Genomic DNA, 26,880 nt, shown 5'->3' with positions numbered 1-26,880 from the left:
TAAAGATCAATTATACTGATTGTTTTCCTCTTCTTTTTCTTTTCCTTTGTCTTTAAAAAATATTATTTGTTATAATGGGATAACTCTCAAGGAAGGACAGAGGGAGGAATCCTGGGAGAAATTATGGTGATATAAAAACAAAAGACATCCACAAAAACTTATTTTTAGGGGCAGCTAGTTGGCCCAGTGGATAGAGTGCCAGCCCTGGAGTCAGGAGTACCTGAGTTCAAATCTGGCCTCAGACACTTAATAATTACTTAGCTGTGTGGCCTTGGGCAAGCCACTTAACCCCACCTGCCTTGCAAAAACCTAAAAAAAAATAAAATAAAACTTATTTTTAAAAAGTTGAATTCAGAAATTTTGAATTGGGTCTGACCAAAAAAACCCCAAACAAACAAAACAAAGCTCCCCAAACTCAGTTTGTTTGTAAAATGTATTTTAAAGTTATGAAAAGGTGACCAAAAAGACAGTAACAAGTATTAAGCAATTCTTACAACTTATTTCTCTTCTTTTGAAAATCCTGTGAGAATGGACCCTGTAGGCATTTAGTATGTTCTAGGTCAAAATGTGAGACATATAGGTGTGATTTCATGTATCATTGTCTAAAGTCATTGATCTAAAAGATGAAGAATATAAAATTTTAATATGAATATCATTTATTGATTTTTTAAAGATTTCATCATTCTGTTTATTGTGCATTTCATCAAAAGTATTTTGTTAGACATTTTCTTTGTACTACTTCCACTGTGCTTTGGGGATATAGATACAAAGAATAAGACTATCTATGACAACTAGGTGGTGCAGAATAGAAAGACTCATCTTCCCAAGTTCAAATCCTCAGACACTTACTAGCTGTGTGTGACCTTTGACAAATTACCTAACCCTTTTGCCTCAGTTTCCTCATGTGTAAAACGTGCTGGCAACCAGAATAGAATCTCTGCCAAGAAAATGCCAAATGGAGGCATGAAGAGCTGGACCTGAACAAAAACAAAACCAGATATACTCACATCCATTCTAAGGGGGTAGAATTTTCAATGAGAGGGAGAGAGAGAGAAATGAACAGATGCATTTAAATCTTTTCTGTGTGCCAGAAATCATATTAAATAACAGTGATGCTGATACAAGTGAACAAGACAGTCTTTACCATTATAGAGTTCAATGTGGGAAGACAAAAAGGGGAACTGAAAATTGGGGAAGAAGAGAGTAAAATTTAATGTAGTGGCATGGTTTGGAGATGACCAGTAAGTGAGATAGAAGTCTGGATTTGAACTAGATAAGATTAAAACTCATCTTTGACATTCTGCTCCTGTTTTCAGGAGTAGAATAGAAGTTCTGATCAGAATAAGAAAAAGAAGCATTTGACTCAGTAGAATAAAATTATGCTAATTTTAAGTCTCAAACCAGGTGTCCTATATACAACTATTAAAAGTGATGTAATATTTTGTTATGGTGATAACTTTATTCAGGAACTTTAAGTAAAGTTCAGAACAGGGAGCCAGGCTCCCTTCAAGTGTTTGCCAGTTTCATAGAGGTTGTCCAAACTGAAGGTCAAATTGAAGGCTAATGAATGTATATATATATATATATATATATATATATATATATATATACATATATACATATATATATGTATATATATATACATATGTATATATATACACATATATATATGTATATATGTATATATATATATATATATATATATCAGCAAACACTAAAGGTGTTTGCCACTGTGATGGAGAAAATCCAGAGGAGTGGCTAGGTGGTGTAATGGATAGAGCACTGGCCTTGTAGTCAGGAGTACCTGAGTTCAAATCTGGCCTCACACACTTAATAATTACCTAGTCATGTGGCCTTGGGCAAGCCACTTAACCCCATTGCCTTGCAAAATCTAAAAAAGAAAGAAAGAAAGAAAGAAAGAGAGAAAATCCAGAGCCGAAATCAAGCTGAAGAGAAATTTCCTGTATAATCTGGTTTTCAAAATGTTCCTAATTGCATTTAATATCCTGATTGGATTTACTACATGGCATCCCCCATAAAATTAATAATATTCATTGACTATAAGTATTAATAATTATCTTTTGAAAGATATTAGGTAAGCCAAACAGGTTTAGAAAACAAGGTGGATGAAAAAAATGAATAGTGCCCAGACTCTGGCATACAGTTGCATGGACAGCAATAGCTCATGGAAACTAAATTAAGGATATATATAACCAGAAAATGGACAGATATGTTTTCTGGAGTGATAATAGAAGTAATAATTGAATATCATGAAATACATATTTTCATGTTATATTCTTGAGAACTTTCTAAGTGCCATATGGCTCTGTTGAGCAGTTGCAAGACCATAGGTTTCAGTTTAGTAAAAAGAAAAATTTTCTAATATTTGCATCAGTCTAGTAACGTTGTAAATGACTATCTCTGGAGGTATTTGAGAAAAGCTTAAATGACTATTTATCAGGTAAACTTTCCTGCATTGCATAGACTTTTGGAGATGAGATCCAAGGTGTCTTCCAGCTAAAAAAAATGCTAAAATCATTGAGGGTTGAGTCTTTATAAAAATATTTTGTTATCAATCATAAGATATTATACTTAAAAATGTTTTCATAATATTATGAGACCAAGATGTCAACTATTGGGAGGGCGCCAAAGAAATGTTACATTATGTTGTCACATCGTTGTTACAGTGAGCTATCTTGGTGTTCCTCTATTTCCAGGGCTATCTTGAAGAACTGTTACGACTCCGAGAGAACCAGCTGGCTGAATCTGTTTCTCAGAACAAGTTATTGCTTCAGAGGATTGAAGATTCTGATTTGACCCATAAATTAGAGAAGGAACAGTTGGAGTACATTATTGTGGAACTGCAGGACCAGCTGTAAGTGACAATCTTTAAAAATAGTCCTTTCTCCCTCTTTTCCCATATACACACAGAGCCCCCCAAAACTTTGGTGAGATGTGTAAAGAAATCTATGTCAAAGTCAATCCTTTGGTTATCTAAGTGCCAAGGTGGCTGGGTGAAATACTTTCTTTAAAAATCATATTTAAAGATTTTTTAAATTTAACTGTTTTATTTCATCATTAAAGATCCCTCAAAATGAAGCATTTCCAAATACGTGACAGAACACCCTAAATGATTCAGTTTATGATTCTGCATTTCATACCATTTGCTTTTCCTAGGGGGAAAAAAACCAAGAGCATAATGAATTCCATGTTACTTTCAACACCTCTTTTGGTCTGTGCTTCCCTCCAAACTTCCTGTTTTCTCTCATGCATTGTCATCTAGCCATGAGGACAATTTGTTTCCTAAGAACACAGGGAATCTTCTGTCCTGTAAATTACTTCTGTCTTCAGATTGCTTTATAAATGCAATTTTTCTCCTTTTTAAGAGAGTTTCCCCCTAAATGTACCAAGCCAGGTTTGTGCTGCACTTTATCAATTAATCTAGCTAATTGCCCTTAAATGACAAAGAAATAACTAATTGGAGAGGAAAAAATTCCTTTAATGTGTCACATGGCCATCTTATTGAATTTTGTCCACTTTTTGTCCATTTTCTTAGTTTTATATAATAGTTAATCAGTTTCTTAATCTGTGATATAAAGAGGTTGAAGTACATGATCTTTGAGGTTCCTCTGGTTTTGCAATTCTCTGCTTATACATAGTGGTTTTCTCAGTTTCCTGAATGGAAAGAAATTAACTAATTGAATACTATGGAGACATGAATTTAGTTTTCCTTGTATTCATGAAACTTATGTATTTTGTCTAATTTGGGTTTTTAAAAATAAAAATAGGAATTTAAGAAACACTAATATGATTTCATTGAATGGGACTGAACCCATGAAAGTTACTTACCACCTTATTAATTATTTGTTTATAGGTTTTTCTTTGTCCTTGAGGGTGGCTAGGTGGCACAGTGGATAGAGCACCGACCCTGGAGTCAGGAGTACCTGAGTTCAAATCTAGCCTCAGACACTTAATAATTGCCTAGCTGTGGCCCCATTGCCTTGCAAAAAACCTAAAAAAAAAAGTATAGTCATTAAATTTAGAGATGGAGTAGGCTATAGTGGCTTAGAGAACTGTCCTCAGAGTCATGAAGATCTGAGTTTAAGTATTAACACATACTAACTGTGGGATCCATGGCAAAGTCACTTCTCTGTCTCTCATCCAGCTCTGGAGGTCTTAGCACCTAAATCATAGAGAAGTTGTAATCTGCTTTGGTAGAGAGAGTTTCTGTACTGGGAGTTTGTGTTACAGACAAAAATCACTAACCTTGGTACATTTTTCTATTTAGATTACTGTTGGGGCAGTGAGATGACACAGTGGAAAGAGTACCAGCCCTAAAGTCAGGAAGTCCTGGTTCAAATGTGGCACTTCACACACTTATTTTTTTTAGGTTTTTGCAAGGCAATGGGGCCACAGCTAGGTAATTATTACGTGTCTGAGGCCAGATTTGAACCCAGGTACTCCTGACTCCAAGGCTGGTACTCTATCCACTATGCGACCTAGCCGCCCCTTCACACACTTATTAGTTGTAACTCTGGGCAAGTTATTTAAACCTGATTGCCTCTAAAAGAAAAAGGAAAGGGAGGAAGGAAAAGAGGACAAAAGAAATGAAAAAGGAAGGAAGGAAGAAATAAAGAGAAGAAGTTCATAACAATGCTTATTGTTGTTGCTGTTGTTAAGTCATTTCAGTCATGTCTGACTCTCTGTGATTCCATTTGGAGGTTCCTTGTCAAAGATATTGGAATGGTTTGGCATGGTTTCCTTGTCCAGTTCATTTTACAAATTTGGAAACTGAGGCAAACAGGGTCAAGAGACTTACCCAGAGTCACATATCTATAAGGTACCTGAGGCTGGATTTTGTTCAGGCCTATTAAGGGGTTTCCAGAACTTGTTTTGTTGAGTTGTCTTATTTTCCAGAAACACTGGATCTAGAGCCTGCAGGAGCCCCTGAATGTGTCTAGGATGAACCCTCCTCCTCCCCCACCAGCTGACATGAACCATTATTGGTATCTCAGTTGAATCCCCTATATATCCTTGGGAGACACCAGCCAGTCTGTGCCTAACTGGGATCATGCTTATACTGCTAGGGTCCTTGGCATATAAAAGGATCCATCCTTTTCATAGTCTAGCAGTTCCCAAAAGAAAGGATGCGGCTTTTGCCATTGTCTCACTTCCTCACTGCCTTCAGGAGGGATTACTTCACCTTTCCCCTCCTATGCCAAACCCTTGTCTGTTTTTAACTCCTCCCTTGATTTATTTTTATAACTATGCAAACTTCTGTAAGGACTGAATCCTTTGGGTTCCCCCTCCATGTTCATTTCTCTTGTGAGAAATCTAGTTTTCACATAAGTGAAATCACATAAGTCTCATGACATTGTGATTAGGTGTTGACAATTTGAACTCAGGTCCTCCTGACTCCAGACCCAGTTTCTATCAACTGCATTGCCCACCTGTCCTAAGATTTATAGTAGGCACTTGATAAATGCCGGTTAACTTTATTTTCTTTTTATTTTATTTTTACTATTCCTGTTATTTCACTGATGTAAGGTGGTCCCTCATGAGAAACTTCTACAAATACAGATGGGCTTTTGTTCTACAACTGAGTCTTGGAGTTGCCTTGGGGCCCTAAATAAGTGTTGTGACCAGTGTCACACAGTGGGTGTCAGAGATCAGACTCTAACCAGGATCACATTACTTTTTCTAGTGCTTAAGTGCTTATACAAATTAGACACATAATTGGCTATTTAATATCAAAACATGTCATAAAATCCTAAATAGCATTTATGTATTTATTTATATAGTGCTTTAAGGTTTACAAATTGTTTTATATATATATATATATATATATATATATATATATTAATTTTACTTTATCTTCGCAACAACCCTGTGTGTGAGGTAGATGCTATAATTATATTCATTTTACAGATCAGGAAACTGAGTTTAGAGAGATTTAAGGGACTTGTCAAGGATCCCACAGAGTACAAAAGCTTTTTCTATCTGGGGCTCACCACCAGTACTAGACTTAAATTCTTTAGACTTTTAGTTTGTCTATCTGTAAAATGGAGGGATTGAAAGAGATGATTAAAAAGTTCTGTGATGAGTACAGACAAAATGGTAAAGTGGTGTCTTGTAACAGTGCACACAAATTCAACTAAATGACTAAATGACAGCCTTAAATTTATTTCTCAGAGAGAGATTAACTGTCTGACCCTGGCTTAAGGATTCCTGGATCTCTGTTGTTGAAAATCCTATACAGTGAATTGATCACTTGCCTTCTAGTAGGAATCCATATTAATTACCAGTTATTGCTTTCTGAGCTGATGGGCACATCTATACAATCACTGATCTAAAACATTTGTGGCAATCAGGACATGCAAAGATATGAAGGTGGGAGATGGAATTTTATATATGGAGACAAGTGAACCAACTTCACTGATATATGAGTTTATAAAGGGGAGTAATATGATATGCTTAGAAAGATAGGTTGAAATCTGAAATCAGACTATGAAAGGATGTAACTATTATATTTATAGCAATTTGTCTTTTATTCTAGAAGGAATAGGGAATCTCTGATGATTCTTGAGTAAAGGAATGGTATGTTCAAATCTGTGCTTCGGGGGTGGCTAGGTGGCGAAGTGGCTAGAGCACCAGCCTTGGAGTCAGGAATACCTTGGTTCAAATGCGACCTCAGACGCTTAATAATTACCTAGCCGTGTGGCCTTGGGCAAGCCACTTAACCCCATTGCCTTGAAAAATCTAAAAAAAAAAATTATATCTGTGCTTCAAGGATTTAAGTATGACAGCTTTGTAAAAGACAGTCTGGAGAAGGGAAAGTTAAGAGGCAGGGAGACAAATTCGGAGATTTTTGTAATAATTTAAATATGATTTGGTGGTAGAAGAGCCAGGGTGGAGATCATATGAATAGAGTGAAAGGGATGGATGAAAAAGGTTTTGTGCAGGTAGAATGACAAGATTTGGGGAAAGATTGAATATGGGAGGTAAGAGTGAGAAAAATTGATAATGATTCTTAGGTTGTGAACTTTAAATAGACTCCTATGAACAGAAGTAAAGAAGTTGAAAATTAAAAAATAAAAAAGGTTTGAACAGGAAAATAATGAGAGTTCTTCTTTGTACATATTGAGTTTAAGATGCCAACAGGAGTCCCAACTGTAAATGAAGAAGCAATCAAAAATGAGGTACCAGAAGAGAGGTGAGAGTTGCATAGGTAGATTTCAGTGTCATCTGCAGAGGGATGGTAAGAGAGGTCAAGAAGGTAAGAACTATGAAAAGGTCATTGGATTTGTTTATTAGGATTTGATCATTGGTAACTTAGGAGAGAGTTGCTTCAATTTAGTGGCAGGATCTAAAGCCAGACTGCAGGGAAGTAGAAGCAACAAGTACAAATAACCTTTCCTAAGAGTTCATTATTGAAAAGGTAATAAAGCTCTTCCGAATTGGAGAATCACATCACAGCTTATTAAAGATAGGGGAGTTCTTGGCATGTTTGTGTGCACCAGGGTAGGGACCAGCAGATAGAAATTGGAAATTTGGAAGAGAAAGGGATCCATAATTAAGTGTTTGACAATAAGAAACAACATGTCACTTTTTAAAAAATTTCTATTTTGTGTCAGAATGTGTGTAAGAATGGATATAAAATGGAATGTCTTTCTCCATCATCTATATTATTCTAACAATTCCTATAGTAGAGATAAGTCAACATTTATCTCTTAGAGAGCTTACAGTGTATTGGAAGATCTATGACTTATATATAAATAAGCATATTTCAAAATAACATACAAGTTTGAGATGTTTTGAAGATGATATAATGTGCTATTTGAAGTGACTTTGTCAAACAGAACTTCCTGAGATTAAGTGTTCCAGTTTGTTTTTCAACTGGAGATTTTCCTTTTCCCTATACAGTGCAGTTAAATTTCTGTAGATTATCATGTTCTATAAAAGCTGCACAAGTCTCTCAGATTGTGTGAGATATTTTGTTAGGCTGCAGAAGATAGCATGCTTGAAAATGACAGAGAAGATGGTATGTTTGTGGAAGAGAATTGTTGTGTGTTATTTACAAGTTGGAGGTTTTATTATACTCTCTTCTCTCATTTCATACTTTATGCCGTCCATCCTTCCCTCTCTGCAGGCAGGTTTGTGTTTTTTCCACTTTACTTGAACTTCCCATCCCCCACTGCATGATCAATCAATTGCCAAGTCTTCTGGTTCTACCTCCACAAAATCTCTGGCATCAATGTTCATCTGGTCACTCTTATGGCTACCACCTTAGTTCAGGCCCTTAATACTTTTCCCCTGGACTGTGGAAATAGCCTGCCGAGAGGTCATTCTGCTTCCAGAGGTGGTGTAGATTCAGGAAATTGTTGCCGTCATTCACTTATTTTTTTCAGTCATGTCAAACTCTTTGTGACCCCATTGTTGGTAGAAATACCAGAGTGTTTTGTCACTTTTTTCTTCAACTTATTTTACAGATGAGGAGTTAGCAAATGGGGTTAAATAGGGTTAAATGTCTGAGGCCAGATTTCAACTCATGAAGATTTGTCTTCCTGACTCCAAGTTCCATGCTATATCCACTGCTGTTTGACCCCATGGCAAGTCATTTAACCTTTGTTTGCCTCAGTTCCCCAACTGTAAAATAGTGATAATAATAGCATCAGCCTCCCAAGGTTACTGGGAGGGAATCAAATGAAATAATATTTATAAAGGGCTTAGCACAGTTTGGTACAGAGTAAGTGCCATAAATAAATGTTATTCTCTTTCTTTTCCTTCCTTCCTCCCCATCCCTTTTCCTTTTCTCTCCCGTCACTAATATGTGTTCTTCATAGCTGTCAAAATGACCTTTGTAAAACACAGGTGTGATCCTTCCACTCCCATGTTCAAGGTTGTTCAATGGCTCCTTATCACCAGACTCTCCATTTTATTTCCTTTCATTCCTGGGACACCTGAACTTTCTCTTCACCTTGGCCCCTTTGAGCCCTTAATTTCTTTCAGGTTGCTACTCAGAGACCACCTCCTAAGGAAAACCTTTCATGCTCTCCCAAATTGGATGTGCTCTCTCTAGCTCTTCTTTCTCTCACTTCTCCCTCTCCTCTTTCTGTCTTTGTCTCTCTGTCTCTCTATCTCTGGCATTCTTGGGATGATTTTTAAATTTTGGCATCTCTCTCTCTCTCTGTTAGAAGTTGATTAAATAAAAATAATATTTCAAATATCTATAGAATTCTTTTTTGGTTTTGTTTTTTTGTTTTTGCAAGGCAAGGGGGTTGACTTGCTCAAGTTCATATAGCTAGTATCAAGTCTCCGAGGCTGAACTGGACTCATGTCCTCCTGACTTGAGGACTGGTGCTCTATCTACTACACCACCTAGCTGCCCGCATAACTTAAATTCAAATTTTTTTTATTTTTAATTTTTTGTTTTTGCAAGGTAACAAGGTTAAGTGACAAGCTAGGTAATTATTAAGTCCCTGAGGTCAGTTTTGAACTCAGGTCCCCTTGACTTCAGAGCCAGTGCTCTGTTTACTGTGCCACCTAGCTGCCCCTATCTATAGAACTTTAAGAGAAACAAGACTCTTTTCTTTCAGTCTCAGAAGGGGGGAGTGTTGTATTCTCTCCATTTTACAGATAGGGAAACTGAGGCTCAGAGATTGTAGGTAATCTGCTTTTGGTCCCAGTGTGTGAGGGAGCTGGGACTCAAACCAAATATACTAATTCCAAGATCCAGTGCTCCCCTCTAATATACTATACTCCATTAAGAAAGGAACAGTTCCATATGATAAGAAATTTCAGCTAATCATAATATAATAGGATCCTAGATTTCTAGCTGGAAGAAGCTTAGAGGCCATCTAGTCTCACCCCCCGCCCCGCATATTACATTGAGGAAACATAGGTACAGATTTCCTTTACAAACTTCTATCCTTTCCTTGTATCCAAATGCAGGCTTATATCCAAATTTCTTTGACTAATCTCTATTTCTCTCCTTCCATTGGTGAGAAAATTATGTGAAGCTGACCAACCCCTTCATGTATTATAGATTTTCATATTATCATATATTATCTATTAGGGAAAAGTCATGATTGCCCTGTTCATTAATTTCAATTGATAAATTCTCATTAATTGCAGTTGATAAATTCTGTATATCATAACACTTCACCCCAAAAAACCTCTCTGCCAATTGGAATCCTCACCTCATAAATATAATTAAGGAAAACAAACTGAACCATTGGCCATATTTAATAATATGTGCCCTCTTTGGCATTTCTAGTTTCCTATCTGTCTAATGAGGTACATTTCATCATAATTCTCTGGAATCAAAATTAAAACATTGTTATTTTGAATTCTGATGTTTTTAGTGTTAGTTTCCATTATTTTAATTTGCCTGTTGTGAGTATTGTTCTCTTGGTTCTTTTTATTTCTTTCTGCATCAAATTATTTAAATCTTATTTTTTCTAAATTCATCCTAGTTGTGACATAATAATATTGAATCATTTGCTTATATAAAAATGTATTCATTCATTCCTCCATTGATGTTCAATTACATTATTCTATGTTTTGCTAACATGCATAAACACATACATGCACACATAAAATGCTGCTATGAATATTTTTGGCATATATATATATATACCCCTTATCTATTCTCTTTTTATTTTTTGACTCCTTGCAGTGTTTGTTAAAGGATGTTAACTTTCCATGAATAGTATTTATCTTTCTGGGTTTAGTAATGATAAAGATTGCTTATATTGTTGAGAGATTCAGTGAGGGACCAGCTGTCCCCCTACTTGAGGCAAATGCTTTGCAACAATTGGAAGTATATGGAATGGTGCTGTTGCTTATAAATAAATCTCTGCTTTTTGCTGGCCAGCAGTAAGTCATTAAAATGAGAAAAATAACAAGGAATGCCATGGGCATTGCTTCATAAATGTTGATTTTAAATACAAGCAGAAAAAACAACAAAAGAAGCCCTTACATTTTACCATATGTTTCTCTGTCATGATTTTTGCCATAAATTTTCACTTCTCCAGAATGTGAATTTTATAAATGCTTGAATAACACTTTATGTTCTTAAAGTTATTTTAAGCATTTTAAAATAAAAATCAAACGTAAGGCTTCTGATGGTTTTATTTCAATTAAATTGCTCACTAATATCTATATATACTGAAGGGATACTGGATTCAATCAGATAATTCTAGAACTTGCAATAGTTTGGTTTCTTTATAACCTCTTTCAAAATATTTCATTCAAAGGAAAGTAAATGAAAATTGTTATTTGTTGTTGATTGTTTCTGTCATATCAACTCTTTGTGACCCTCATTTTGGCATTTTCTTGGCAAAGATACTGAAATGGTTTGCGATTTCCTTTTACATCTCATTTTACAGATGAGGAAAATGAAGCAGATTTAAGTGACTTTTCTAGGGTCACAAAACTATTAAGTGTTTGAAGCTGGATTTGAACTGATGAAGATCAGCCTTTCTGATTTTAAGCCCACTGCTCTTATGGAGGTATTCAAATGTTAGTACAACACATGACTGTGGAAATAATATTTGTATGGTAACAAAGGCTGGAAAAAGATATTCACTTGAAAAAATAATATTCTTGTACCTTGGGGAATTGGGGGAGAATATTCCCAATAAATTTTATGGAAGAGGATTGATTTTGTCCCTTTTCTAATTCTTCGAAGGTTGGAAAAGATCTGGAGAAAACTGGACCCTTTTATTCTTGGGTGTTTGGGGGTCAGGGATATAGTTGTGCCTTCACTCCTTAGTGTTGGGCCTTGCCTGCCAACCTTTTATCCTGTTTTTTTAGCCACTCTGCTCTCCAACACAACTTTTCAGTTGCTATAGTTTACTATGGATATTCTGACTGAGTTCATAGTTTGGAATCTAATACTACCCAACTATTGAAAACAACAGGAAGAAGTCAGGGTAGGGGAAAACCTTTGGACCTACAGCCACAATAGTCAAAATTGTTTCACAAAGAGAAAAGGTAAAGAAACAAATGTAGTAATAGCAGGCATCAAAGGGTTATAATATATATGATCTTGGTCTTGTTCAAAGAACATATAAGCAGTTGACCATCGAATTAGTGAGGAATCAAAGTAGGGTATTTTTTCCTTCATTCTCCTTTTCTCTCTACCACTTTTGAGCTCTTGATCTCAAATGGGCAGCTTTTCAAGATGGGGAAATCTTGCCATCTTGTGGAATTTGAGAATATTTGTGGGAAAGATTGAATTGGTCATGTTAGCTATTTTGCAACTCTTGGTTTAAATAGATTCTGTGTTTTGAGTTCCTTAACATTTAAATGCTCTAAACTTATCCAATTTCTCTTTTATTCTCTACTTTGAAATACATTTTTGACAAAATGAAATAACTTAATGCAGGACTTCTTATTTAATGGTAGTTTTCCAAAAGTGCATATATGTGTGTTTATCACTATGATAGAAAACCAAGAGACCAAATTAAAGAGAGATTCCATACAGATGAGGAGATCCTCCAGAAGCGCCTATTAGTAGATGTCATTATGTTGGTTGCATTAAGCCCTGGTATTTATAAAGCCCCTTGAAAAAAAATCTATAATCTTTCAAAGGAAATTAGTCTTTAGTCCTTTCACATAGGAAAGAATAAATGGATATAGAATGTTTATTGGCCAAATTCTAACATGCACTTGGATGAACAATCTATGGATATTATCTATGATTACAGATGGACAACAAATTGGGCCAAGTTGTACAAGAAGAGTAGAAAGGGCCAGATTGCCTTTAAGAAACTGCAAACCTGGGGCAGGGAGGTGGTATAGTCAATAGAGCACCAGCCCTGGAGTCAGAAGGACCTGAATTCAAATCCAGCCTTAGGCACTTAATAATTAAGTAGCTTATGTGACCTTGGGCAAGTCACTTAACCTCACTGCCTTGCAAATGCACCACCCCCACTCCCCAAAAAAAGAAATGGCAAAACTCCATCATTGACTCCTAAAGCAGAAAATGGCCATATATTTTTAATGCTAATATTCTACTATCATTTCTGTTTGACATCAAGATGTAGAATGCAAAAGTCAATGAAGAATTAAAAATGAGTATCAACTGGAGAGCTTTCTGGTGGGTATGAGTAGATGGCAATATACAATCATTAAAGAACTCTGAAAATTAATAAGACTAACTATATCATCCAGGAATTGTACAATAGAAAGATAATAGAGCTGGAACAGCCATAATGTTTCATAGACACCCTTAACTGTCTGGACAAAGCAAGGACTGCCTCCAGTATTGTGGGTAAACCCCCTGGGTCAAATTATTGCAGAATATTGACAAGAGTTGTATATAACATGTAGGCATGAATAAGTTGTGATATACATCAGTGGTAGAATTTCTCAAATTTATGAGACAATAGATTTTGAGCAGAAAGAAACTTTGTAAGCCATTTGGTCTAATCCCCTCATTATACAAATGCTTACTGTGGCTCATATAACTTAAATTATCTGTCCAATGTCACATAGATACATGGAAGAGACAAAATTAGGACTTAGGTCATAGGAACCTCAGATGATAGATTTAGATATAGAAAGATCTTAGATGTCATATATCCCATTCCTTCCTCATTTTTACTTATTCGAAAAGAGTACTAGAGAGTATAAGTGAATCACAGAAATCCCTCTCTGGCACCAAGCCAGCACCCTTTCCCTTTAACACAATACTCTCCAAATGCATTTAAGTTTGAAGAAAGACCTAACCAGTTGCAAAATGTCTACAAAAAACAAAATAAGAGAAAGTATTATTGATTAAAAAAATACAAATAGAGTATCAAAAGTTGATTCATTTCATTCACTGATAGTTTTGAAATTTCAATCATAGCAGGAGAAACAACAAAAGAGCCAGAAGGTAAAAAAAAAAAAATTGGTTGTCATCACTTTGGCAGGTTTTCATGTTGGGAGTTAAAGGTTTTGTTGGATGAGGCAGTTTGTCTTTTGACCTCCTCATTGTGACAGTTTTTTGATGCTGGTTAAGCTTCCAAAGATAGTAGTTTATTGTTGATATCTGTTCCTTTTGTCATTTTCCAGCATCAAATGTTCATTTAAGTAGGGCAGGTTAGAGCTGTTTAGTTGTGCCCTTTTTAATTCTCATCTTTTTAATTTGGCCTTGACTTTTATCTTTGTTCTGATTAGTCGTCAAAACTTCCACTACTGCTAATTTTAAAATCTCACGTTTGGTACTGTTGTGTGTGGGAATACTGTAGATTATCATCACCTGGTGCCTTTGAACATCAGAACCTTGTTTTACTAACTGCCTTGGGAGTGGGAGTGGATGAGAGACTGGAAAGGTATTTAAGCACTGGTGTTTTGGTAAATAAATGGAGCACCTGGAGATCTTGAGGGAAAAACTTGTCTCCTTTGTCATCCTTGTGTTCCACTTCTCCCACACTCACCTGGGGAAGATTGAAGGAATCCAGAACTGGGACTCAACATAAGAGTCCAGGAAAGGGACTCAACACTCACACATTCATATTTTGTCGTATTTTCTATTAACATATGGATGACTTCATATTTTTGTGCTGTGCCTTCATGAAAAAAAATGGAGACTTCAGCTCCTATCATGAAGAAAGGATTTGTGATGATATAGAAAGTATGAGACTTTCATGGAGTCTACTAAATAGCATTTTCCCTCTTTTACTTTCTTGCTCGAGGCATATATTCCATCATTATTCAATCCTCCCATTTGGCTACCTTTGCTTTGAAATCAGAGTGTTAAAGTATATGTCATTTTAATACAAGGGTACCTGAGTTCTTCATAAAATTTCTCTATCTCATTCTCTGAAATGAATGGGTATAAGTTGCAACAGCTTTAATGGTGGGGTTTTCGACTTTTGTTTTTGCTTATGCTCTTCACAACCACTACAAAATGAGATGACAAAGTATCCCATGAAACCATATTTATTGTAATCTTTTTGCATATATTAATACCAACAGTCCCAGGATTGCTCCTTTATTTGCCTCTCTGAGGAGAGCCATTAGCCTTCCTTCCATTTAGCTACAAATTGCTGCTAAATTCTAGTTTAATTCATAAAAAAGTAAGTAATGATAGAATTAATTTCTCTCATTAGTATGTCAGTTTGGTGGTTTGACAAAAGATACTCCATGTAAAATATTGACAGTTTAATTCATTTTTATATATGGTTTAAACCCTATATGATGCTGTGGATTTTAAGCACTAAAAATATGGTGGGGTCGAATTTTATAAGTAGAAATATGTTTATACAAAGACTTCTTTGAGGTAAAAGATAGAATGCCTTCTTTAGAAAAATATCTGAAGTTTTAAGGTGATTTTTTTAAGATTCTTTCCCGTGGTGATGACCAACCTTGAAGGACTTGCTCATTCCATTAAGTGCGACAATCAGGCACTATGATTTCTCTCTCATCACATTCAACTTAGATTAATGTATACCATGGAAACTGCCTTCTTGGGGTGGGGTGGGGAAGATTAGGGGGAAAATTGTAAAAAATTCTAAATAAATAAATAAATGAATGAATGAATAAATGAATAACTAAATAACTAAAATACCAAAAAAAAAAAAAAAAGATTTTTTCCTGTCTCTAAAACTCTTACGATTCTATGATGTTTCTTATGTTTGGGATTGAGGATTGGCAGCTTACTTTCATGACAGAACTTCATGAAAGGATCAGGGTAGATTAAAAAAAGAACCCCTATTGGTGTCAGGACACCTGATTTCAAATCCTTCATCTAACACAATCATTTGACCTTGGGCTACTTTAAGATCTCTAACTAGCTATTTCCTCTTCTTGAGTTGATGATAATGATACTTGTTCTACCTACCTCATAGGACTGTTGTGAGGACAATACTTTTTTAAAAAGTTATTCATTTTGAGCTTCAATATAAAAAGATAAAAAATTCCAAGTACCTATAAAGCAAGAAAAGATTTGATATGAAACCATGAATCTCCATTTCACACTTCAAAAACTATTATAATACTACATATCATTTTCAAAACTGCCTTTTTTCAGTGCTTTCCTCTGAATTTTTGTTGTTGTCATTGTTCTCTATTGTGGACTTTTTTCTCTCTTCCCCTACTCCATGCTGGAGAAGGCCACTGTTACACACACACACACACATACACACACACACACACACACACACACACACACACACACAGACAATATATATATATATGTAAACCTATACTTTGCATATTTCTATTTATCAGTTCTTTCTCTGGAGGTGGATAGCATCTTTCTTCATAGTTCCATTGTAGTTGATATGAATATTTGTAATCCTCAAAATAACTCAGTCTTTCACCATTTTTTTCAAACAATATTGCTGTTATTACATAGTGTTCTCATGGCTCTGCTCATTTCACTCTTCATTATTTCTTGCAAGTTTTCCATGGTTTTTCTTTTTAATTAATAGATTTCATCACTTTATATAGCATATTCCAGAAAATAATACTTTCCAAATTTTAAGTTACTAATATGGTACTCTTTTTCCATTAATGTTAATGTGACAGAATTTCACAGTCTTATATCTGAAAAGGACCTCAGAGGTAATTTACTCTAATACATACTTGCTAGTAAATTCCAGGCTAAGGGCAGGGTATGCAACAAAGGCAAAAGGCCTAGACCTGATCCTTGAGGAGCTCACATGCTCATAAAGGAGATAATGGGGAAATAATTGTAAATACAATATATAGAGAGTGTAAATGAAAGATATTCTCAGAGGGAAGGTGTTAACAATGAAAAGGAATGGGCCTATTTTCCAAGTGGTCATTTTGCCTCTGATTGAAGACCTTCAATTTTGAACATTACCTAAAATAATATTAACAAACAGTTTCATGCTCATAAAGGAGATAATGGGGAAATAATTGTAAATACAATATATAGAGACTGTAAATGAAAGATATTCTCAGAGGGAAGGTGGTAAAAATGAAAAGGAATGGGCCTATTTTCCAAGTGGTCATTTTGCCTCTGATTGAAGACCTTCAATTTTGAACATTACCTAAAATAATATTAGCAAACAGTTTCATTAGTTTTTCCCTCAAGAATATTTTTGTTGATTTTATGAATTTCAACAGGTTGTCTTTTGTTGGCTAAGTATATGTTGATGAAAAAAATCAAATGCTAATGCAACAGAATAAATGACATTATACTACTTTGGTGCCTTATCTCCATATAACAACAAATAGAATAAGTTAAATACGTTTTTCTATACTAAATTATTTTAACATAGGGTAAACGTGATTTTAGTCTAGGGTATAATTTGAAAGAGCTTTGGTCTTATTTATTTTTATGCCATGTTTAAAGATAAGACTCAGTTTCCTTTGAAAATGTTGGCTCAGGGGTGGCTAGGTTGCACAGTGGATAGAGCACCCACCCTGGAGTCAGGAGTACCTGAGTTCAAATCCGACCTCAGACACTTAATAATTACCTAGCTGTGTGGCCTTGGGCAAGCCACTTAACCCCATTTGCCTTGCAAAAACCTAAAAAAAACCCCAAAAAAACAAAAACAAAAAACAAAAATGTTGGCTCAAAAGGGAAAGTCTGTTATGCTCTAATTAAGTTTTACTGTTGATTATTGCAGTAAGGATAAGCTAATTTAATTATCTTATGACTGATCCATAACAACAGAAGCAAAATCAAAATTCTGTGTCATCATCTCCTTGGAAACAAACTATAAATGTGGAAACTTTAAGGCCTTTTATGGATAGTAGCCAGCCTCAGCCCAATGTTACTAAAAGGCTATTTTGGATGCTGATCTGAAGCTTGCAAAAGGAGGCTCAGGATGTAGAGATGTTTTTCCCTCAAAGAAGGATAATGGAAAATTATAAACTGTTTTGCCTTTTTGTTTGTTTGTTTATTTTGCCTTTTATTATGTTTTGCCTTTCCACAGCAAAAAAGCATCGAAAGGAAAACACTAGAGAAAGCTTGAGCTTTATCATTCCAAGAACATACATAGAGGGGAATGTAGAAGAATAGGAAAAAAAAGATGGAAAAATTAAATAAATTTAACTTCTGAAATATATTTTCATGGTCACTGATAGTAGAATTCCCAGATTTGGACCTTAACTCTTCAGTCCCCAATGCCCTGAGGATGTTGAAATGGCATTTAGAGAAGATTAGTTGGGAAATTATTAATTATTTAAGATATTAGTAATTAGTGAACTTCTAAGACAATTCTGTGAAAAATCAACATTTCTGGTTTTTTTATTTTTCCCTATGTGAAATGATAAAATAATTTGTTTGTTTTTAAAGTTTTAATTTATTTTTTCAATTACATATAAAATAATTTCTAACCTTCATTTTTTAAAATAATTTTGAGTTCCTAATGCTTTCCTACCTTTCTTCCTCTAACCCTCTCAATGAGAAACAAGTAATTTGATAAAAGAAAACATATAAATCATGTTGTGAAAGAAAACATAAGAAAAAAGAAACGGCAAAAAAAAGAAAAAAAAAAGAAAGGGTTTTTTTTTTTAAAAGTAGGTTTCATTCTGAATTCCAATTCTAACAGTTCTTTTCTGGAGGTAGATAACATTTTTATTTATAAGTCCTTCAGAATTGTCTTGGATTTTTATATTGCTGAGAATAGCTAAGTTATTCACAGTTGATCACTGTACATTATTATTACTGTGTACACTTGTACACTGTTCTCTTGGTTCTGCTAACTTCACTTTGCTTCAGTTCATGTAAATTTTTTCAGATTTTTCTGAAAACATCTTGCTCATCGTTTCTTATAGCACAGTAGCATTCCATCATGATCATGTATCACAACTCGTTCAGCTATTTCCCAATTGATGGGCATCCATTAAATTTCCAATTTTTTGCCACCACGAAAGAAACTGCTACAAATACTTTTACTCATATAGATTCTTTGTTTTTATCTCTTTGGGATATAGAACTAATAGTCAAAAGCAAGCAGATTTATAGCCCTTTGGGCATAGCTCTAATTATCTCTCTGGAATGGCTGAATCAATTAACAATTCTACTAAGTGTATTGCTCTCCCAATTTTCCCACACCCCTCCAATATTTGTCATTTTCATTTTCTGTCGTATTAGTGAATCTGACAGGTATGAGGTAGAATTTGAGTTGTTTTAATTTGTATTTCTCCAATCAATAGTAATTTAGAACTTTTTTCAAATGACTAGAGATAACTTTGATTTCTGAAAACTGTTTCCTTTGCTCATTTATCAATTGGGAATAATTCATATTATAAATTTGACTTAATTTTCTATATATTTGAGAAATGAGGCCTTTATCAGGAAAAATTGCTGTAAAAGATTTTCTCTAGGTTTTTGCTTTCCTTCTAATCTTGGCTGTTTTGGTTTTGTTTGTGCAAAACCTTTTTTCCCCAAATTTTTCAAATTTTGTTTTCCAATTATATACAATAGTAACATGTAGCTATCATTTTTGTAAGGTTTTGAATTTTACAATTCCCCCCCCCCTTCCCTGCCCCCAGACAGAAGGCTGTCTGATAGTCTCTACATTGTTTCCATGCTATACAATGATATAAATTGAATGAGTTATAAGAGTAAACATTAAACATAAATCCCCTCCCCCCCCAGAAGATGAGAAACCTCAAGAATAGAGAGAGAGGAAAAAAAATTGTACTTTAATCTGTGGTCAGATTCCAATGGCTCTGTCTCTGGGATGAGTTGCCTTCTTTATCATAAGTCCACCAAAGAAGTTGCTTCAATATTTTTCCCACAGTTGCTATTACTAGCTGTACCTCCACTCTCTTTCTCCCCACTCTCATTTATTCTATTCTCTCTCTCTCCTTTCATCCTGTTGTCCAAAAGTATGTTGAATCTGAGTACCCTCTCCCTCAATCTTTCCTCTCTTCTATCACCTATTCCCCCCTCCCCCCCCCATTCCCCCTTATCCTGTCCCATTATTCTCATTTTTCTCTAGGGTAAGATAGATTTCCTCACCCTAATAAGTGTGTATATTATTTCCTTTCTGAGCCATTTCTGTTGAGAATGAAGGCTCACTCATTCCTCCTTGCCTTCCCCCTTTCCACTCCATTGAAAAAGCTTTTTCTTGACTCATGTGAAATTTCTTAGCTTCTTCTTCATCTCCTTTCCCTTCCTCTCAGTACTTTCCTTTATCACCCATTGACACCATCTTTTTACTATATTATACCATTATATTCTGCTCCTTCCTATGTCCTGTCTATATATGTTCCTTCTAACAGCTCCTATAAATGAGAAAGTTCATATGAGTTATCAATATCTTCTTCCCCTGCAGGAGTACAAACAGTTCAATATCATTAAGTTCCTCATAGTTAATCCCTCTCCTGTACTCCCTCTATGGTTCTCCTAAATCCTTTACTTGGAGATCAAACTTTCTGTTCAGCTCTGGTTGTTTCAATAGGAAAGTTTTGAAAGTCCCCTGTTTCTTTTCCCCTGAAAGACGATTTTCAGTTTTGCTGGGTAGATGATTCTCAGTTGTAAACCAAGATCTTTTTGCCTTCTGGAATATCATATTCCAATCTCTATGAGCTCTTAATGTAGATGCTGCTAGATCCTGTGTAATCCTGACTATGGAGCCTCGGTAGTTGAATTGTTTGTTTCTGGCAGTTTTTAGAATTTTCTCTTTGATTTGGGAGTTTTGGAATTTGGCTATAATATTCCTGGAGGTTTTTCTTTTGAGGTCTCTTTCAGGAGGGGACTGGTGAATTCTCTTGATTTCTATTTTACTCTCTGCTTCTAGGATCTCAGGGAAATTTTGTTGTATTATTTCTTGAAAAATGAAGTCTAGGTTCTTCCCTGATTGTGGCTTTCAGGTAGCCCAATAATTTTATTTTAGGTTTTTGCAAGGCAAATGGGGTTAAGTAGCTTGCCCAAGGCCACACAGCTAGGTAATTATTAAGTGTCTGAGACGGGATTTGAACCCAGGTACTCCTGACTCCAGGGCCGGTGCTTTATCCACTGCACCACCTAGCTGCCCCAGCCTAATAATTTTTAAATTATTTCTTCTGGAACTGTTTTCAAGGTTGGTTGTATTTCCAGTGAAATATTTCACATTTTCTTCTAATTTTTTGGCTTTTTTTGGAAGAGTTTTATTTCTTTCTGATTTCTTGCAAAGTCATCAGCTTCCTTTATTTCCATTCTGCATTTGAAGGAGTTATTTTCTTCAGGGAACTTTTTTATCTCCTTTTCCAGTGGGCCAATTCTGCTTTTTAAAGCATTCTTCTCCTCATTTGCCTTTTGTTTTGCTTTTTTCTATTAGGCCTAAACTGGTTTTTAACATATTATTTTCCTCAGTATTTTTTTGTATATCTTTCACCAAGCTGTTGATTTGGTTTTCATGATTTTTCTGCATATTCTCATTTCTCCTCCCAATTTTTCCTCCATCTCCCTTAATTGCTTTTCAGAGTCTTTTTTTGAACTCCTCCATAGTCTGAGCCCATTTTCTATTTCTCTTGGAGGATTTGGATATGGAAGCTTCGATTTTGTCATCATCTGAGTATGTGTTTTGATCTTCCATGGGACTAAAGTAATAATTCTCTGTGGTCAGATTCTTTTTCTGTTGTTTACTCATTTCGTCAGCCCAAGACAGCACTTCCAAGGCTTTGGGTTTTTTTTTGGGGGGGACACTCCACTGGGACCTTTATTTCTCGAAGGTCTTATGCTCTCTTGCCTGTGCTTTGAAATGTAGATTCCCCATTTTCCTCTGCCCTGGGGCTTATAAGGAGGGTCCTGCTATCTTAATATGGAAGCCCAAACAGCAGCCTTGATCTGAGTGTAGGCTGGCAGCAGAGTCCTACCCCGAGGGAGAGCAGAGAAGTCTCTGTAGAATTCCCTTACCATCTCTTGGGGTGCAGGCTGCTTCTCCAGATTCTTACTGAAGATTCTGCTGCCAGTGCTCCTCACTCCACACTCATTCTGGTGTAGCAGAATTCTCTCCCTGCCCCTTCAAGTGGTTGCTGGTGATCTCTGGACTGGGCTAGGCTGGGCTGCACTGCACGTGTGGCTTTTTTCCATCCCCTGGTCCTGGTAAAACACACCTTTCCTGTGGAACTTCTAAGTTATCTTGGACCAGGAAAATATCACTCAGTCTTTCTGTGAGTTCTGCCCCTCTCAATTTTGGCTAGAGTCATAATTTGTTTGTTTTTTGGAGTTTGTGGAGGGAGGAGTTCCTGGGAAATGCTGCCTTCCAGCTGCCTGCCATCTTGGCTCTGTCCCTGCACGCCCCCCCCCCCCCACAAAATCTTTTTAATTTAATGTATTCAATGTATTTGTTTTATATTCTATAATACTTTCTATTTCTTGTTTTGTAATCAATTCTTCCCTTATCCTTATCCTAATTTGCTTATGGTATCATCCATTATGTCTAAATCATGTATCCATTTTGGACCTGAACTTAGTATAGGGTGTAAGATGTTAGTCTAAACATAGATTTTGCTAAACTGCTCTCAAAATTTTCCTCAATTTTTGTCAGATAAGCAGTTCTTGTCCCCAAAATTTAGATCTTTGTGTTTATCAAATACAAGATGACTATGATCCTTTTCTGCTGTGTATTGTATATCTAATATATTCCATTGATCCACCACTGGACACCTTCTATTTCTTAGCCAGTACCAAATTATTTTAATGATTATCCCTTTGTAATTCAGTTTGAGATCTGGTATGACTAACTGCCTTTCTTCACATTTTACTTACATTTTCAGAGAAGAACTTAACATATTTTCCTTTCACTAATGAGAGTGACATGCTATTTCAGCAATCCTCTTTTTTTCTCTCTTTCTGAAAGGAAAATAAAGCAAAATCCTAACCTGGAAGAATATTGTTGTGAAGTAATTTATGGGGAGGGGGGCATTTTAGGTGATAATTGAAAATTATATAATCAAAAGTATTTTCCCCTTCTAAATAAAGTCTTTTTACAAAATCAGAGTATCAGCATTGTAAGGTATTTATCAGAAGGCACCTAGTTTACCTTATCCCCAAAGAAAAGATCATTCTATAGCACCAAATAACCATCTAGCCTCTATTTGAATGCTCACTACTTCCTAGGGACAGCCTACTCTATGTTTGGATATCTCTAACTGAAAGGAAGTGTTTTATTATATCAAGAAAAAGTCTGTATGAAATTCATTCACTCTTCTTTGTTATGCTTATAAACAAATCTAATCCTTCATCCATGTGTCAGCCCTTTAGATACTTTCAAACAACTATCATTCAGTTATCAATTCAGCAAGCACTGATAAAGGATAGGTTATGTGCTAACCCTTGCAAATATAAAGATGAAACTAAAACAGTCCTTACCTCAGAGTTTTCATTGTGGGCTAAAAGTCTTCAATTTCTTCAAATGATACTTGTATGACACAACTTCTGGTGTGTCACCATCCTGCAAGCCTCCTCTGGACACATTTTAGTGTAACAAAATCCTCCCTAAAATGTCGTATCCACAATTCAGCTGGAAGTAATTAATTATAACTTTGTGAGCTGTTGATAGTGTTGAGCTGACAGCCCCCAGATTTTTTTGTTTGCTTTTGTGGGGCAATGGGGTGAAGTGGCTTGCCCTAGGTCACACAGCTAGTAAGTATCAAGTACCTAAGGTTGGATTTGAACACAGGTTCTCCTGACTATAGGGCCAGTGTGCTATCCACTGTGCTACCTAACTGCCTCTAAGCAGCAGGAAAAGCACATAAATATTTATGAGGTTTATTATAGATAGGTAAACCCAGTTTATGTTTCAAGTCACTAGAGGGAAGGACTGGACACCTGCAGCATATATGTCAAAGATAGCACATGGGCTGCTTTTCATATGTATGGCCAATTACTGCCAAAACATTCCTTCATCTTTGATACTTCCTCCTGTGATAAAAAGAATTGCTTCACCTAATAGCATTAGTGGTAGCTTCTGAATTCTTGTCAAGCTCTCAACCTTTTCCCACAAGTTAACTTAAGATTTGGTCAACTCATATGCCAAAATGGTGGTGGTAGTGGTGGTGGTGGTGGTGGTAGTAGTAGTAGTAGTAGTGGTGGTAGTAGCTAACGTTTACATAATGCTTATTATATGCTGTGGTATGTACATTATTATCTCATTTGAACTTCACTACTGGTATGGGTGCTATTATTGTTCTCATTTTACAGATGAGAAAACTGACGCAAACAGGTTAAGTGAATTGCTCAGGGTTACATAGGTAATAAAACTTTCTCTATTAGAGGATACAGGTTATCTGAAATACTATTTTAGTAATAGTAGTTGAGTAAAGACCTAAATGGAAAGTCCTGCTTTCAAATATCTTCATCGACCCCAATACCAAATCACTAGAATACCAGATATTCATTCGTAAAATAAGATAGTTGAACTGGATAATAGCCAAATCTTTTGAGATTATGTGGTAACTATTGGTTTATCGATGATGTTCTAAAAACTTGTTGGAAAAGCAATTTGCAACTGCTAATTGTCCTCAATAAGTCATAGATCCTGGGTAAGATGGACCCCCACCAAAAGCAAAAGAAGAACAGCCATGTGCTTAATAGAGTGACTTGTGTTCCTTCCTTAGTTTAGTGATAATATTTAGAATGTGAGAGTATTGAATCTTAAACAAAAACAGTTTTTGTCCACTGTCTATTAGTGTTTTATAAGTTTTCCCTCTCTTTCTCCACTCCTTACCCTGATTTGATTTTCTGCTTTTTTTCTATAGAGGAATTCTTTTAAACTTAGTTAAATCTTTCCTAAATTGTTACTGAGCTTGAGTATGGGAAACTTACCCACATATAGTTGCTATTTTTCACATTTTTATTGCTACTTTTTGCTAACATTTTTAGAGATAGCTAAGTGGATCAGTGGTTAAGAGTACTGGGTATAGACTCAGGAAGGCCTGAGTTCAAGCCCAGTCATGGATACTTACTAACAGGCAAATCAGTTAACCACTATTTGCCTCAGTTTCCTCAATTGTAAAATGGGAAAAATAGCACTTTTACCTACCAGAGAGTTTGGTTGTAAGAATCAGATGAGATTATATTTGTAAAGTGCCTGGTACAAGAGATCCCATAAAAATACTTATTCCTTCCTGCTCCTTAAGATGCAGCCATTATTGTTTCATTGGGTTTTTCTCTTATAATCTCAGATAAACATTATCCCTTAATGAAGTCTCTGAGGAGATAATGGGCAGTCTTTTGCAAGCACCACCATGCAGCAGTAAGTAGGGACAGAATTAATATATACTTCAGGGAAGAGCTGCTGCCCACCTCACCTTGTTATTCATCTTTTTGCTGAATATTAACATGCCTGTTTAAAAGATGAGTTTTGGGGCTTCTTTTGATGTCAGTAGGGTCATCTACCATTTCAGAACAGTAGAAACAAAAGCACTCTCCATCTGAATGTTTACAGGACTGTGCTAAAGAATAATGATTTAAGATCAAGACAAGAGTTAACTACCCACCTCACCAATCAGTGGCCTTCCCCAGGAGCTCTGGATGTCAATGCTGTTGCCTTGGATACCTTGCTTTACCGAAAACACAATAAACAGTGGGATGAGTAAGTGGAATGCTTTTTTTTCAAATTAATTAAAAATTTCAGATGTACTAAAATCATATGACCATCCCTTTCTCTTGAGGCAATGGGTATAGTCTGAATGTGGAGTCAAAACACCAGGACACTTGCAAGCTATGCGATTTAGGGCAAGTCACTTAACATCTATGGGTCTTAATTAAGTCATCAGCAAAGGGAGAATAATGCTTATTGGACTATTTCACAGGTTTGTTATAGAGAAAGACATTTGTAAACCTTAAAGCTACCTATAATCAAGAGTTAGTATTTTGATTTTTCTATCTGAATTCAACATTGGTTTAGGACTGTGGGATGAAAATGGGATACATAACCAGTTACAAGAAAGTGCTTTGTAATGATTGGAGGGGCCAGGGTTGAATGGACTGTTTTCAAATCAAAGCACCCTAGAGAAGTAAAAGATACAGGTGCTGCATCAACTTCTCACTTCTTCCTTCTATTCAGTTTGAAAAAAATGAGTAGTCATACAGTATGAATTTGGTTCTAAGACACCACTAATGGTTGAACTCATGACAATGAGTTCATAGTTGCCTGAAGATTGATTTTTTTTTCTGGGAATCTGAAAGTACCAAATTGGTATTACTAAAGCTAAGACAGAATTCTCCATAGAGAAGTTTGCTATGCAAATATGCAAATTTTTTGCATGCCCAGAGAGTATGATTTCCATACCATAACTTTCTTCTGTTCAGTATGACTGGCTGGAAGGGCAATATTGTAGACCACTGGATACCTTTCCTATAAGTAATTTTTCTTTATTTGTGTAAAGTGAAGGGGATGAATTAGTTGATTCAGGTAGGAAGGTAACCCTGTGGAAAATATAATTTGTCTTTTAGTTGAATCCTGGCTCAGGTACTCACTAGCTGTGTGACCCTGGACACATCACCTGATCTCACCTCAGTTTCTTCATCTATGAAATGATGATGATGATGATGATGATGATGATGATGATGATGATGATGATGATGATGATAATAATAATAGTATTTACCTCCCAGAATGCTCCTGAGGAATAAATGAGATAACATTTGTAGAGTGCTTTACAGATCTTAAAGTTCATCATTATTATTATTATTAGATCTCTAAGGTTTCTGCTTCTTCTAAATCTTATAATTAAATTGGAAATGTTGCCCAAGGACTCCTATGGAGTCTTTACTCTCAAAGAAAAAATATCATCATTGTATTTAGAGTTCCAAATTATAATTGGAAATTAGAACTCATAAGAATGATTGATTATAAATATTTTGTGAGATTCTCTTGCAGAATTAACTGAATAATTGAGAGCTTGTTTGTAAAATTTCCAAATTTTCTACTTTAAGCAAAGGAAGTAAAGGCAGGGCATCACAGAGAAGGG

At 35.6% G+C, this 26,880-nt stretch overlaps 1 protein-coding gene across 4 annotated transcripts in view; it reads left to right on the top strand.

Annotated features, from left to right (window-relative positions):
• Positions 1-26,880, top strand: part of RUNDC3B (RUN domain containing 3B) — a 120,385-nt gene that overhangs the window by 78,623 nt on the left and 14,882 nt on the right. For 2 of the 4 annotated variants that reach the window (XM_074192896.1, XM_074192898.1), the window contains 2 exons: positions 2,718-2,875; positions 25,353-25,499. In XM_074192896.1, coding sequence (XP_074048997.1) covers positions 2,718-2,875; positions 25,353-25,499 — 305 coding nt within the window. The remainder of the gene's footprint in view (positions 1-2,717; positions 2,876-25,352; positions 25,500-26,880) is intronic. The other 2 variants (XM_074192897.1, XM_074192899.1) reach the window with 1 other exon arrangement.

Source organism: Macrotis lagotis, chromosome 7 (assembly GCF_037893015.1).
Source record: "Macrotis lagotis isolate mMagLag1 chromosome 7, bilby.v1.9.chrom.fasta, whole genome shotgun sequence".
Taxonomy (NCBI): domain Eukaryota; kingdom Metazoa; phylum Chordata; class Mammalia; order Peramelemorphia; family Peramelidae; genus Macrotis; species Macrotis lagotis.
This window is presented reverse-complemented; position numbering and strand designations above follow the sequence as displayed.